This window comes from Cyprinodon variegatus, unplaced genomic scaffold (assembly GCF_000732505.1).
Source record: "Cyprinodon variegatus isolate N-32 unplaced genomic scaffold, C_variegatus-1.0 Scaffold25, whole genome shotgun sequence".
Classification (NCBI taxonomy): domain Eukaryota; kingdom Metazoa; phylum Chordata; class Actinopteri; order Cyprinodontiformes; family Cyprinodontidae; genus Cyprinodon; species Cyprinodon variegatus.
This window is the reverse complement of record NW_015150478.1, coordinates 1,237,552-1,250,757: the sequence shown is the minus strand read 5'-3', so window position 1 is coordinate 1,250,757 and position 13,206 is coordinate 1,237,552. Positions and strand designations below refer to the sequence as shown.

Below are 13,206 nucleotides of genomic sequence, written 5' to 3'. Positions count from 1 at the left end.
CTGCAGTCCTCAGGTGTGAGTTTTAAATCCTCCAGCAGTGGAGCACAGGGCTCATTTTCGTCTAGATTCAGCATAAACATCAGCATCATGCGGAGACCATAATTATATGGAAGAGCGAGGGAGCAAAACAAAACATCTTTCATAATTCATCAACAAATGAAGGTTGTTCACTCAGGCCTGGTTATATAGGAATAACAGCGCTGGGAGAAATCACCTCAGCCAATGTTTAAGGATTCATCATCAATAAATATTCTTATTTCATCCTTCAGTGAGGCTAGAAAACAAATAAAGCAATAACAGTGCTCACCAGGGCATGAGTCTGCCAATCTTGGTCCAGCTGCTCTTTGTGATGAGGAACCCAATGATGGGGTCTGTGACCGCACCCCACACTCTCCCGATGAACAGTACCAAGGAGGCCTGGAAGGCGTTGATCTGGAACAGATAAAGAACGCAGTTAAAGACGGCAAATCCCCAATCAGCTAACAGCTTACACCTGTGGACATGCATAGAGTTTACCTGAGCAACATCAAGCAGGTAGATTTGCAGGAAGAAGGCTGAAGCACTGGAAGCCACCTCCTTAGGAGCGGCACCAATTGCAAAACATAATTTGTTGCATATGGATAACTTCTGGTTCAGGTTTGTCTGCAAACACAGGAAAGATGGGAAATGATGACATCTGAGTTTAGCTTTAACTGCGTATCTGTGTAGAGTGCTGATTAGATCTGGATTAAAACTCAAATTATCAAAAGAGGAGCATATAAAAAAGACGCAAACAGGATACTAACTGTCATGGTACACTGACATATCAATTCTAAGGTGTAATAAGAATAATGAATAATTTTTTTTAAAATAAAAATCTGAAAAGTGTGGCATGCATTTGTATCCAGCCCATTAGAGATAAACACTTTCTAAAACCTCCTATTACTATAGTTTAGGGCTGAAACAATTAGTCAGATTCATCGTGATTAATCGATTATTGGAATAATCTTGAACTAATTTAGTAATCAAATAACTCTGAAACATGCCTTTAGCTGATAGGGCAACCAGCTTAGAGCAGTAATTATACCAAAATTGTAAAAAATATATATAAACATTTTGAATTTAAGATGGAAAAAAACTTTTTTGTCTGTCAAGATTCTCTATCCAGAACTCCTCAAGTGGAAAAGTCTGAGTTCCACCTGGTTTTATTCTGTAAAAAAACTTCTTTGAGGAACCTTTTGCTATCCAATTATTAATCGATTAATAAAGAAAATTATGTTCAGATTAATCGATTTGCAAAAAAATCATTAGTTGCAGCCCTACTGGCAAGAACCCTACTAGCCTCCCACACCACAATGCTGCCCCCACCATGTTTTACTATTGGGATGATGGGATATTCTGCCGTCCATGTTTCTTTACAATCTAATGTAAAATATTTAGTTTTGGTCTCATCTGATAAAAGCCTCAAATCATTCCCTACCTGATCACAATTTTGCATAAACATTTTTTTTTTTTTTTTTAGAAAAAATTAGAAACAAATACAGAAGGTTTCATTTTAAAATTAAAGCAATAGTTGAAAGTTTGAGAGGCTCTGAGCACGGCTGATTCTGTGTTCAGGATATGACTGTGCACATTCAAATTACACATTCTGTAGAAGTAGCTTCTATTCCCAAGCATGCAAACACACACACCCATGTGTAGGTGTGTCTGACAGTACAAGGGAGACAATAAAAGTCAACTCTGTGAGGTTTTCAAATATAGATTTCTTAAAAAGAGCCTCCTCATGCTGCAATGACAGATTCATGGATTTTACAGTAATGTATGTTTGCATCACATGGAGTTTACTTCCCTTATTTTTTTCAGACACCAGGGATATATCCCCCTAAATAGTTGAACCTTCCAGGTAGGACAGATCTTCATTCATAAGTTTCCATGTGTGTGGGTTGGATAGGAATAGACCCCTGCTGGCTGTCAGTGCTGTGGTCCACTGGTGCAGACGTTGGTTCCTATGGAGGAGCCGGAGAATCCCACTAAACCCATTCGTGGCTTTGTTTCCTTTCCAGAGCCCTGCTAAAACCATTAGGCATTTCACCTTGTGTGTGCGTGTGTGTGTTTTGGGGCATTTGTGTACCAAGGCGAAGCTTTCATCTCCAGACTTGAAGAAGCTAAGACATCCCAGTCTGGTCTGAGTAGCATTTTGCTACTGTCTCAGAGGCCACATATCAGCCCCTTTATATAGAACCTCTGGTGTTGCTCACAAAATAGCTTCAATCCACATTCAGTGGCAACGCTTGGCTGACAGCTACTCTCTTCAGAGTTAAATGAAAGACGGAAATCACCAAAGCGACCACAGCCACGACCGGCGCACTGTTATTATCCAGCTCAGGTTTTCTCTTCCTCCTCCGTTCGCCCCCTTCAAAATACGGAGGGGCTGGAGGACGACAATTACCAGGAGGGAGGTGTGTAATTATTCAATCATAAGACAAGCGGGTCAGAGGTAAGTAAAGGCTGCGCCATGGTTCCGACTTCAAAACTCTCCCTTCTTCAACTCTCACTGCAATTATCCTTAATTGGAGAGGGAAAAAAAAAATCAAAGCCTCGGGCGTCTGGAGGGAGAGAGCTTAACTGATGATGTGCAGAAATGCTCTCCCTGCATGTCTCTAAACAGTTTTTCCTTTTTTCCCACCGATCTCTTACCCTCCATGTCTCATTACCCACTTCTCATCATCAAAGACTGTAAACAGGATTTCCTCTCTGCTGTTGTCTTGATGCTCATTCAAAGCCTGCTGTATGCAGATACAGAGAAGCAGGGGGGCATCTTTAGGATTTTACTCTGCACAAGCAAAGGGGGAAGGACAGAGAGGCGTAATCTCTGAAGCTGATTAATCTTCTACACCGTTTAAATGATGACTGATAATTAAAGAAAGGATAAGAAGAAAAAGGGGACTTGAACAATCACGTCTCGTGGATTTAAGGATTTTTGTTGAGGGTTTTAAATTTGAAGGGGTCACAACACCACAGATCTCATTTAAAAGAGTCCAGCAGCTTCAGGCTGTCTCCTGATTACGGGTAATGGTTACAACTGTGAAAAGTTATGAGAAGCCCTACTACACTGATGAAAGTCATTTCTTCCTCTCCTGAGTGCCTCTGCTATCGTGGCCAATCACAACAGAGGGTCATACATGGGGAATTTGCAGTGTTAACTTCCTCGACACTAATTACGTTTTTCGTAGATCATATTTTACAAGAAAGCAATGCAGCGATGCAGACAGGTTTCACATCCAGTCGGTGAAAGGACAAAAGATTATGCTGTTCTCAAGTTTTAGGAAATAGAAACTGACATTGTGAGCATTGGCACTATGCCTCCTTCATTTCGACACCTCTAGATGAAACTGAACGCAAGCAGCTGCCTTCAGGATTCATCTAATCTGAGAATAAAACTTGGAATCTATTAATCCAGCAGTTTTATGGAGGATTCAGATGTTACAGAAGTTAGTGAACAAACAGCATCATGAACATCAGGAAGTTCTAAGGAGGTTTAAAGCAATGTGCCAAGCTTTGAACTGTTCAATCAATCCTAAAAAAAAAAAGGAAACAAAACAGAGCAGCTGCACATCTACGGATACATGGCGATCCACCTACACTGACAGGCCTGCTTAGAGAAAAGTTTTTAAAAGAAGCAGCGATGATAACTATGGAGAACCTGCAGTGACTAAAGCTGAGGTTGGACAGCACAGTTGTTAGTCGTTCATTTTGCAAATCTGATCTTCATGAAGGAGTGAAAATAACATAAAGGAAATTGTAATGTGCAGAAAGCCACTTAAAAAAAGAGCATGGTGAAACATGGTGGTGGTAGTGTCATGCTTTGGGAATGTCGTTCTTCAGCAGGAAAAGGGAACCTGCTGAGAGACGCAAAGATAGTCATCTAGATTAAATCCTCCAAAACAAATCAACCTACTTCTCCAGGTGCTCTATGTTTGGTATGAATCTTCGAAAGTTTTGAGAAAAAGTGTAGGATATAATATGAGATTAGCTTTTTTTTTATTTGTTTGACATTTATTTGAATAAAACCAAATGATTAAAAGCTGGTAAAACAAGAAGTCCATGCAACATATGACCTATTTAGACACCTGAGCACAAAGCAGTGGTCAGAAACTGTCAGCTGTTGCTCCCAGAAGCTGAAAACCAACAGTGTTTAGGGGAAAACAAAGCAACCCTTTACTTTTTAGTCTGGAATCACAAATAATGAGTCTAGACCAAAGTAGATAAGTCAAATAAATAAGCTAAATGGGATGTGCATAAAAAATGAATGAGAATTTCTCATCAGTGAAGTGATTCTGTGGTCTATTTTTAGAGGAAAATTCAAATCCTTTTTTCCCTTTTACATTTAAAGCAGCAGATTTAAACCCTTAATTTTTAATAAGATCAATAAAAATTCTCTATAATTTGTTTATCTAACAGTCATGGCTGCTGATTTAAATTAAAATCCTCATAAATATGTACAGTTTAAGCATGCTTTTTTTATTGACTTTAACACCACCCACAGCGTCCAACAATAGCCTTTGCATTCATAAAGTTCTTTAATCCTCTGAGAAAGTAACTTGACAGTGACTCATTTTCAAAGTATTTGCTCAAAAGTGACAAACTGAATAACAGACAGAAGCTTGGCAAAGGTGAGACAGTTGCAGAACTGGTTATTTAGCGTGAGGTAATGGTTGCTTCACTGAAAACTCTGAGTAGTTGGTGCAGGAGATGAGTGACTAGTGCGAAACCATAAACAGTGCTCTCCAACGGCAGCATCTAGCACATAAGGGGACATGACGTCTCCTATAGGCATGTTTGCGGACATGTATGACATTCTCCCAGTGAAACTGACAGAGTATCAATAAAAATCAATAAACTCCACATTTTTTAACTTGTTTTTGTTTAAGACAGAAAGCGGCAGTCATTTTCTTCCTCTCTTAAGTATTTTTACATATTGAAGCTATCTATGACCTTCCAGTGGAAGTACTTTTTGTTCTACAAACACCCACTTAAAAATACAAAATAAATAGCATCTAAAATACACGTAACCTTAAAAGAATTTTATTGAATTGCAGAGAGCAGATTGAATAACTTTGGGTGTATTGCATTTTAGACATATTTTCATCTAATAACGGTGAGACTGATGGCTCATCCTTATTTCCCACGCAGTGACTATCATGAAATCCTCCCAAACAGCCATGAGAAAGAGAGGCAGCAGCACTTTGTTACCAACACTTTCATAAAAAAGGGAAACATTTAGACTCGCTGGTTTGTTGACATCTCTTTGAAAGTAGCCTTGTTTCAGCAAGCTCTCAGAAAAAGTTGGGGGGGAGGCAATTCTTTCAGCCAGCTGATCTGCAGTGTGTGGCAGTGGAATGCAGACGGGTTGTGCTGGATTTCTCTACAGCCAATGCAACCGGAGAAAAATAGACTTTCCTAAATTTAGTCCTTTCAGGAAGCTGACAGGTAGTGTGCAGCTACAAGTGAGGGAAGTTGGGTGCTGCGTTGCTCCATACAGAAAATCTATACAGCATATTTCTCTGACATCTCGTTAAAAAGGAGCCTTCTTTCAGCCAGCTGACCTGCAATGCCCAGCTTCCTTCTTCTACACAGCAGGAAAAAAACTAAACACTCCAGAAGTTTTCTCAGAAACGCGTTTAAGGTTAAACTGAACCAATATTAATTCAGAGGTGGGTAGAGTACCCAAAGAAATGTAGCACAACCTAAATATTTGTTTTACTTAAGTAAACTTAAAAAAAAAAAATAGTAATACAAGACAAATTAATTAGAAGAGTAAAATGTATTAAATGAAAAGTTAAGTCAAGTATCGACTAATCGTTGGATCATGATATCTGATTTAATATTTAGAAATTATATTGTGAGACAGATGATTTGTTGTGTATTTTTTAGACTGAAATACATAAAATAAGAACAAATAACTAACAATATTACAAAATAACACATTTAATAATAAAAAACACTTTTCCAAATCCATTTAAAGAAACCAATCCTTACACTGAGAACTGTATGTGTTTTAGCACAGGCTAAAGAACTTCTACTGAAAATATCGGCTGTTTCCTTTATAATCCTCTGACCTTTAAGTTGCTCACAGCCAACAGAGTAGTCAGAGGCTTTGCTTAAAGGGGAGTAGTGATACTTTATAAGAATATGACTTAAAATTAAGAAGTACAGTACAGTAAAACTGCTCCTAAAAGTAAATGTTTATCAAAATGTTACTCAATTTAAAGTAACTGAGAAAATATAACTAGTTACAAGTCAGACTCTCATTATATTAAACTTTTTGCTAAATAGTAATCTCAGGAAATGGTAATAAAAGGTTTTTATAGTGCAATATACACCACAGCTTCTGGACCATGCAAGCATGACCTGATATTTAATTTAACTAAAATTAAACAGAGAAGAAAACCCAGGAGATCTACTGTGATTCTATCAATTTCTGCCTCTTTAACTGCCTTGTTTCTTGGTGATCAACTGACATAGCCAGATCCATTACAAAGAAAGCAATCTTCCTGCAGGTCTTCTGGCAAATCGGAACAGATTTTCTCAATTGAATAAAATCAGCTTGCAGGCATTGACTTCTTTATCTGGGGGGGATTACAGTGCAAAGGAAAACAATAAAGCTGATTAATCACACACAGATAAGCAGCTACACGCATCACACGTTTGACTCGCCATCTAATCAAGTCAGTCACAGGCGAACCCAGAGAGATTACATCCAGATGTTTAAAGAAGAGTCACAGCTTCTCTGTTACAGCAGCAGCTTTAAAAAACCAAAAATAAACAGACATTCTTACCTGATGAGGAGTTTTTGGAAACAAGGGTTCAGTGGGCTTGGTGAATTTCCCCGGAGAGCCCTGCCCTCCCCTCTCCCCTTTGGTCATGGTCGAGAGATTGTGTGTGAGGCGACAGCTGAACCTTTGCTGCTGTGTGTGCGACGGAGTGATGAAGTGATGAGTGTGACTCCTGGTGTGATCCAGAGTGGCCTGCCACTGGGAGGTGCGTGTCAGGGGCTGGAAATGGATGTGGCTGTGGCTGCGCACATATGAGTGAGCGATGACTCTGGAGGCTGGGAGCTCCTCCTGCCCCTCTCTGACAACTCTGCCGCTTTCCATCGCCATCCGCTCTCTGTTGTGTTCTGGAACGAAGCCAGCAGGGGAGGGCGAGGAAAAGGAGATACATGAAAAGGCTCACCTGCTCTAAAAGACGCACAGGTATGCAGTAAAACGGTCCAACTCAGGAATGCAGGCATGTACGCACACATTTAGCTGCAGCGACAATGATAATTGCCAACTGAAGGAGAGGCTCACTGACATACTGAACTGAACAAAACCTTTAAGACATGGATAGTCGGTAGAAATGCTTGCATTAATTGGGAGAGCCCCTTCCTCTCCTCCAACACTCCCCTTTTCCAACCAGTTACACCAGAAACACTGCTGTTTATAACTATTAAACATGTGGCTAACCACCCAGGGTGGCATCTCAATAGGGATGGAAAACAAAAAACAATTTATTTTTACAAAATGTTTATTTGGCCAGAAAAAAAAATGAGGAAGACAATTTCCAATGCTTGAAAGATGCCAAAGGAGGGGCTTGTTATGAAACAAAAACTTGAGGACCTTCTTGAGTTAAGGTCTTTTTAAAAAAGCGAATTTTAAATGTTACCTTAGTTTAGAAACAAACTGTGGCTGTAGTCGAGCTTTTGCTGCACACTCATTTCCACATCCAGACTAAAGACTGCACCTTTTCTTCTCCCTGTCCTCATTATCATAAATAATACCAATATATTTGAATTTCATACTTACATATCTATTAATAAACTGCTAAACAATAAGTCATTTTTTTCTTAAAATAAGTGCATTTTATCTTGAACTGAGGAGGTGAGACATTTTGCCAACGAAAAAAGAAAGTTTACGTTTAAAATAGGAATAAAATTATTGTATTTTCTTATTTCAAGAGCATGTTATCTAATCATCTTACACTGAAAAATAATGTAACCCTTTTTGGCATTTACTTTATTATATTTAGTTACTTCAACACAATTGTTTCATGTTAGCATGGTAGGACACAAAACAGTTGTGTTAAAGTAAAATAGTAACTAAATATGATATGAAGTAAATGCCAAAAGTGGTTACATTATTTTTTTCAGTGTATTTTAAGAATAAAAATATCATTCTATTGGCAAATCATCTTATTTAGCAGCTCAAATCGAGATTTAATACACCTAATTTAAGAAAACTTTACTTATTTCTAGATTGTTTTGCAGTATAAGATCTATATTTGGGTTTTCAGCCACAACTAGACAAAAATGTCCATCAGTTACCAAGAACAAAAGGAGGTGAGATTTTGTCAAACCTTTTAAAAGGCAAACTAACCTTTACTGGACTGGTTTTGACAACAAAAGGCTTTTACAGCATGAAAGGTGTATTTTTATCTCAACTGATAGCAGAAGAATCAAACTTTATACACCTGATTCAATGTAAAGTGGTCCTGATGCAGAAGCATTTCTGCATTTAGAGGTTGTTTTTATTGCAAGTCCACCCCTCCTTACATGACACCCTGAGTTATGAACCATGTGGATTAGCTCTAAATTCCGAATTGTAAATAAAAAACAAATGCAAATGCGATTTATTGCCATTTATTTACCCTAGATGACATGCATGTAGGACATCCAGGAGCTGAAATCCCACAATGTCCCATGCATCTTCCCTACAACTCAATGCATCCCTCCTGTGAGCAGCTGATATAACAACAGAGAAGGATGCAGGAAGCAGCAGCTTCATCTTACCTCAGGCTGGGAAAACAGCAGCCGCAGCCGCCGTCGCGTTTAGGGTTTGCAGTCTGGTCCTCTCTCCGATCTGTGAGTCAATCCGACGGGCAAGATGAGGAGGAGACTGCGGAGGATGGAGACGATCTGCGCCGCTCCAATCCTGCTTCCTTCCAGTGGCGGAGCTGCGCCGCGCGGCGGCGGTGATGCTGTACCACACGTGCTTGCGCTCGTGTGCGCGCGCGGCTGAGGGGATTATGGGATGATTAAACTCCAGCAGCAGTTTTTTTTTTTTCTGTTATTGTGGTTCCATGTCATCACTCCCCCCGCCCCCCGCTGTTTTTATTGTTTTTGTGAGGCAGAAAAAGAACTACATCTTTTAATCTGAGCTCCAGTTTGTTTGGAGTTTAATCCCTACAGATGAAACCAGATGTTTAGAGACAAAGACAGATAACCTTTTTCTCGCTGTCTGACATTAAATCAGCCTAAACCTTTTAAGTTTAGCTCAGACTTAATACTAGAATAATTGGACGTTTTTTATTTCATTTTTTTTACATATAGGGTACAAATCCAGATGTTTACATACACTAAATACCTAAAACAATGTATTAAAAGCTCTAATAGGTGAATTCATACAGTACATTTCAGCTTAGACACATGTATTTTAAAGCAAATCATTTCTTGAGTGACAAAAATTAAACAAGGACCAGTGTTAAAACAGAAAAGATGGCAAAACCCAAAAGGATTCTGCATATTTTTTAATTGACTTCATCATTTACTTTTTGATTTGAATTTTTATCAAACTATGAATTATATGTTATTGAAACTTGAAATATTGTTTTTCTTCAATTTATGTGATGGTGACTTAGAAAAAGTCATAATTTATCCACAAATCTTAATATTCTGGCTTAAAAATCATCCAGAATTATTGTAACTTAGAGGGGAGATTGTTTATCTAGAATTTTACCTTATCTTTTTTTTGTTATGGAGACAGTGGGAGTTTTGAACCTCCATCCTTTACGGTTGCTCCAAGGATCAAAGGCTGTGGTCACCAACCACTAATCCACTCAATGACAGTTCCAGTTCCTAATTAACTATAACTCAGCTTTAATATTAAATAAGAATTTATTCAGGCTTTATTGCCATTGTACAGAAAATACACTGTTATTTCAATTAGCAGCAACTATTTACATTAACATCAAATTTAAATAACATTAAATCTCTAATTAAAAAGCCAACTCCAAAAGTAGATTTTTCCCACATTTCACAACAAAACATGAAAGTTAGCTGAACTCTCACCTTAAATGTACCGGCAATTCTCTTGATAAAATGAAAGATTTCAACCGCCTTGCTTTTCTGAACTTATTCCAATTATTATTCCAACCCTTGGTGAATCTTCTAGTCTGTATTATTGTTTTTGATTGCCTAATCCTGACCCATTCTGCCTGTGGACCTCTGGGAATGTTTTTTCATGTTCTGGTCTAGCTGCCTGACCTTGTCTTCGAACTCCTGCTGGATTCTGCCAGTTTACTGAACCTGGAACTGATTCCTGACACCGTTCTGGATTTCCTTCTGGTAACTCTTCAGATCTCTGATCTTCTGGCCCGGACTCCTGTGAACCTCCTCGACGTCGGCTTTGGCTTCACCCTCTGGATTACCCGACCTTCCTTTGTCTGCATGGATCTGAGCTCCTGCCTGTTCCCCGGCCTCTGGGGCTTCAATGTCTGGGACTCTCTGGGCAGAGTTTGCCACATCTTGTTGGGAGCCAACTGGCTGGAATCTACCTCGTCCTCTGGGTGCAGACTGAACATTAAGACAAGGTTAGAGACTCACATGTTCATAATCTTCCTCTGTCAGATTAACGTGGTCACTAACCTTTGTTTTCTTCATGCAGAGGTTCCTGACTTAGATGCCCTAGCTGTTCACTGCAGATCAGACGATTTTTAATAAACCTTTTTTTTTAATCCTACTGTCTGTCTGTCTGAATACTGGGTCCTCTGTTCTGAGCTCTGACATGGAGAATTAGTTGACATGACAATGAAATTGGTGAAACAGGCAAAGGTCTAATTGGGGGATTTTCGTTATCTATATTTGAAAGTGTTATCCACTGAGTGCACAAAGGTTTCAGCGCTCATTAATACATTATTACATGCCATTGTTGGAGGTGAATGCATTGAGCCTACACATTTTTAAGGTAGAAAATTACAAAATTACCAGTCTCCAGAAAAGGTAAAGATATGCTGCCCAGGAATTGCAGCTATAAACACAGTAAATTAAGGCTTTAAAAGGTGTAGACCCACAAGGAGGGAATTTAAATGTAGTCCAGAGTTTTTGGAAAATATATGATGCTCCTTCAACTTCAGAATTCAGTGCTACCTTGTGTTGGTCTTTTTCATAAAAAAGCATTTAAAATGTTGTTTGGAATGTAACAAAATATGATCAAAGGTTCCTGCAGAAGGATTTCCAGGGGAGATTAAGACTACAGATGAAAGTTTTAGCAATTTTACAGTCACATTAGACATTACAATTCAGGGCAACTATCTGCGGGCAAATTTTTCCTCAGTGCATCCATCCAGAACAGAAGAAGAGATTTATCGGTTGCTGAATTGCAAACAAAACTTCCAGCACAGATCATTGGATCAATATTCAGCATTAACAGTAATTTATTTGAAATAATGAAGCTTGAGAACACCTATGAAGTTACGCAGCAGTTATAGTAGGGTTATTATGTAACTTTGCTTTTTTTAATATGCTAGCATAAGAAGGTCAGACCCTCAACACGAAACAGGAGCAATGCTGAAAAATGTTCTATATTTAATACCCAGACAATAACAGAGCAGTTCTTACTAAACAACATTTAGTTCATGTAAGGATTAAAAACACAGTTTAATCATTTAATCTGCCCATTTTTTTCTTCAGAATAGTCAACACGGGACAACACTAAACACTAAAACAAGAGAATCTAATTATTTTGCAAAATAATTTATAACATAATAGGTGTACAGCTCCCTTCTGAGCATGCAGTTCTTTCAATTTGTTTTACAGTTTTATCCATATTTCTTGAATGTAGATACTAAAGAAAATTCATATGGACAGAAAAATCATAGAAACTCCCTGCACATTTATTAAACTCACAGTTAGAAGTTATAAAAATAAATGGGCTGTTTGGGAATAAAGATGATGCAAACTACACATGGAAATGGGTGTGATTTAGAAAAGAAGATACTGAGTTGGTGAAATCATTCATTTCATATTCGACCTGGCCTCTCCTTGGTGTGCTGTCCAGCTTCAATGTATACAACTTATGAAAAAATCAGGCAAAAAAAGCAATCAGATCACAGCAGTTTATGTGGAAGACTGGCAAAACTTACATAACATCCAATTTGGACGCGTTTAGCTCAGCTTTAGCTTAAGGACCATGAACAAAGTTTAGCATAAATATGTAAATTTATATAGAAACATTTTTATAAATTTTGTTGGTCAGTTAATTATAGCCCGTCAAATAATTTCATATTATCAAATATTTTTTATTATTAGTTTCAGTACAGAAAATTCCTTTTTTTTTTTTTCTTTTATTATTTCTGTTGAAAGTGTCTTTTTTTTATTGCAGCAGTGCCCCCTTAAGCAGCTGGCACCCTGGGCAACTGCCCATTTGGCCAAAGGTCATCCCTGAAGATTATGGCTTATGAATATTTTTACCAGACACCACAAAAAGATAAAATACCCCTTGGTAAAGTCTGCTCCATGTGTTTTTAGGCGGATTCTGAGGATGATGGATAACCAACAAAGAAACAATTGTTACTAAATTGATGCATGAAAAGAGCAAGTAACTGCATTTGTTCAAAATACAACAGGGAAGTGATTTTATCTTTTTGTGTTTAGTGCTCCCCTTTAAAATTCCACCCTGCAGAATTACCCATTTCATAGATTTGGTAGATCTCAATCAGACGCCAGGATGCCACATATGTAAAATGAATATAAAGTCTTTTGTTCTTTAACTAGTTTTTAAATTTTATTTGACATTCTGCCATCCTCATGATAAACCCTCAGCAATGTAGGTGTTCTTTTTATTACTTTTTCATGGGATATGGTTTAGCTTAAACAAAAAAGCCTTTGTCTGCTGAAAGAGGAAAATATAGTCCCTCACAGTGTTATATAATTGGCTTTAAAGGCCTTATTACATTTGATTTACGGTCTATAAACCCTTTGATTTCCCCCAAAACTACTTTCTTAGGGAGATCCTTCAGCTGCAGATGTTTATTCTTCACTGTAAGCCTTTAATCAGAGCGTGACAATAAACACCACGAAGCTGCTGGACCAAGACCTCTTTATAAATTAGAAGTATGCAAACCCCTCTTCCAAAACCACATCACTGACAGCGACAAAGGCGGCGGAGCAGAAAGGTCAGACATTTGACC

At 38.2% G+C, this 13,206-nt stretch overlaps 1 protein-coding gene across 1 annotated transcript in view; it reads right to left on the bottom strand.

Annotated features, from left to right (window-relative positions):
- The window catches only part of mfsd2b (major facilitator superfamily domain containing 2B), a 28,732-nt gene extending 19,773 nt beyond the window's left edge, over nucleotides 1-8,959 (bottom strand). Inside the window, exons 1-4 of the mRNA XM_015395031.1 lie at nucleotides 8,810-8,959; nucleotides 6,819-7,159; nucleotides 517-642; nucleotides 308-432 (exon numbers count right to left, since the gene is read on the bottom strand). Of these exons, the coding sequence (XP_015250517.1) occupies nucleotides 308-432; nucleotides 517-642; nucleotides 6,819-7,142 (575 nt within the window). The 5' untranslated portion in view covers nucleotides 7,143-7,159; nucleotides 8,810-8,959. The remainder of the gene's footprint in view (nucleotides 1-307; nucleotides 433-516; nucleotides 643-6,818; nucleotides 7,160-8,809) is intronic.
- Between the last annotated feature and the right edge of the window lie 4,247 nt (nucleotides 8,960-13,206).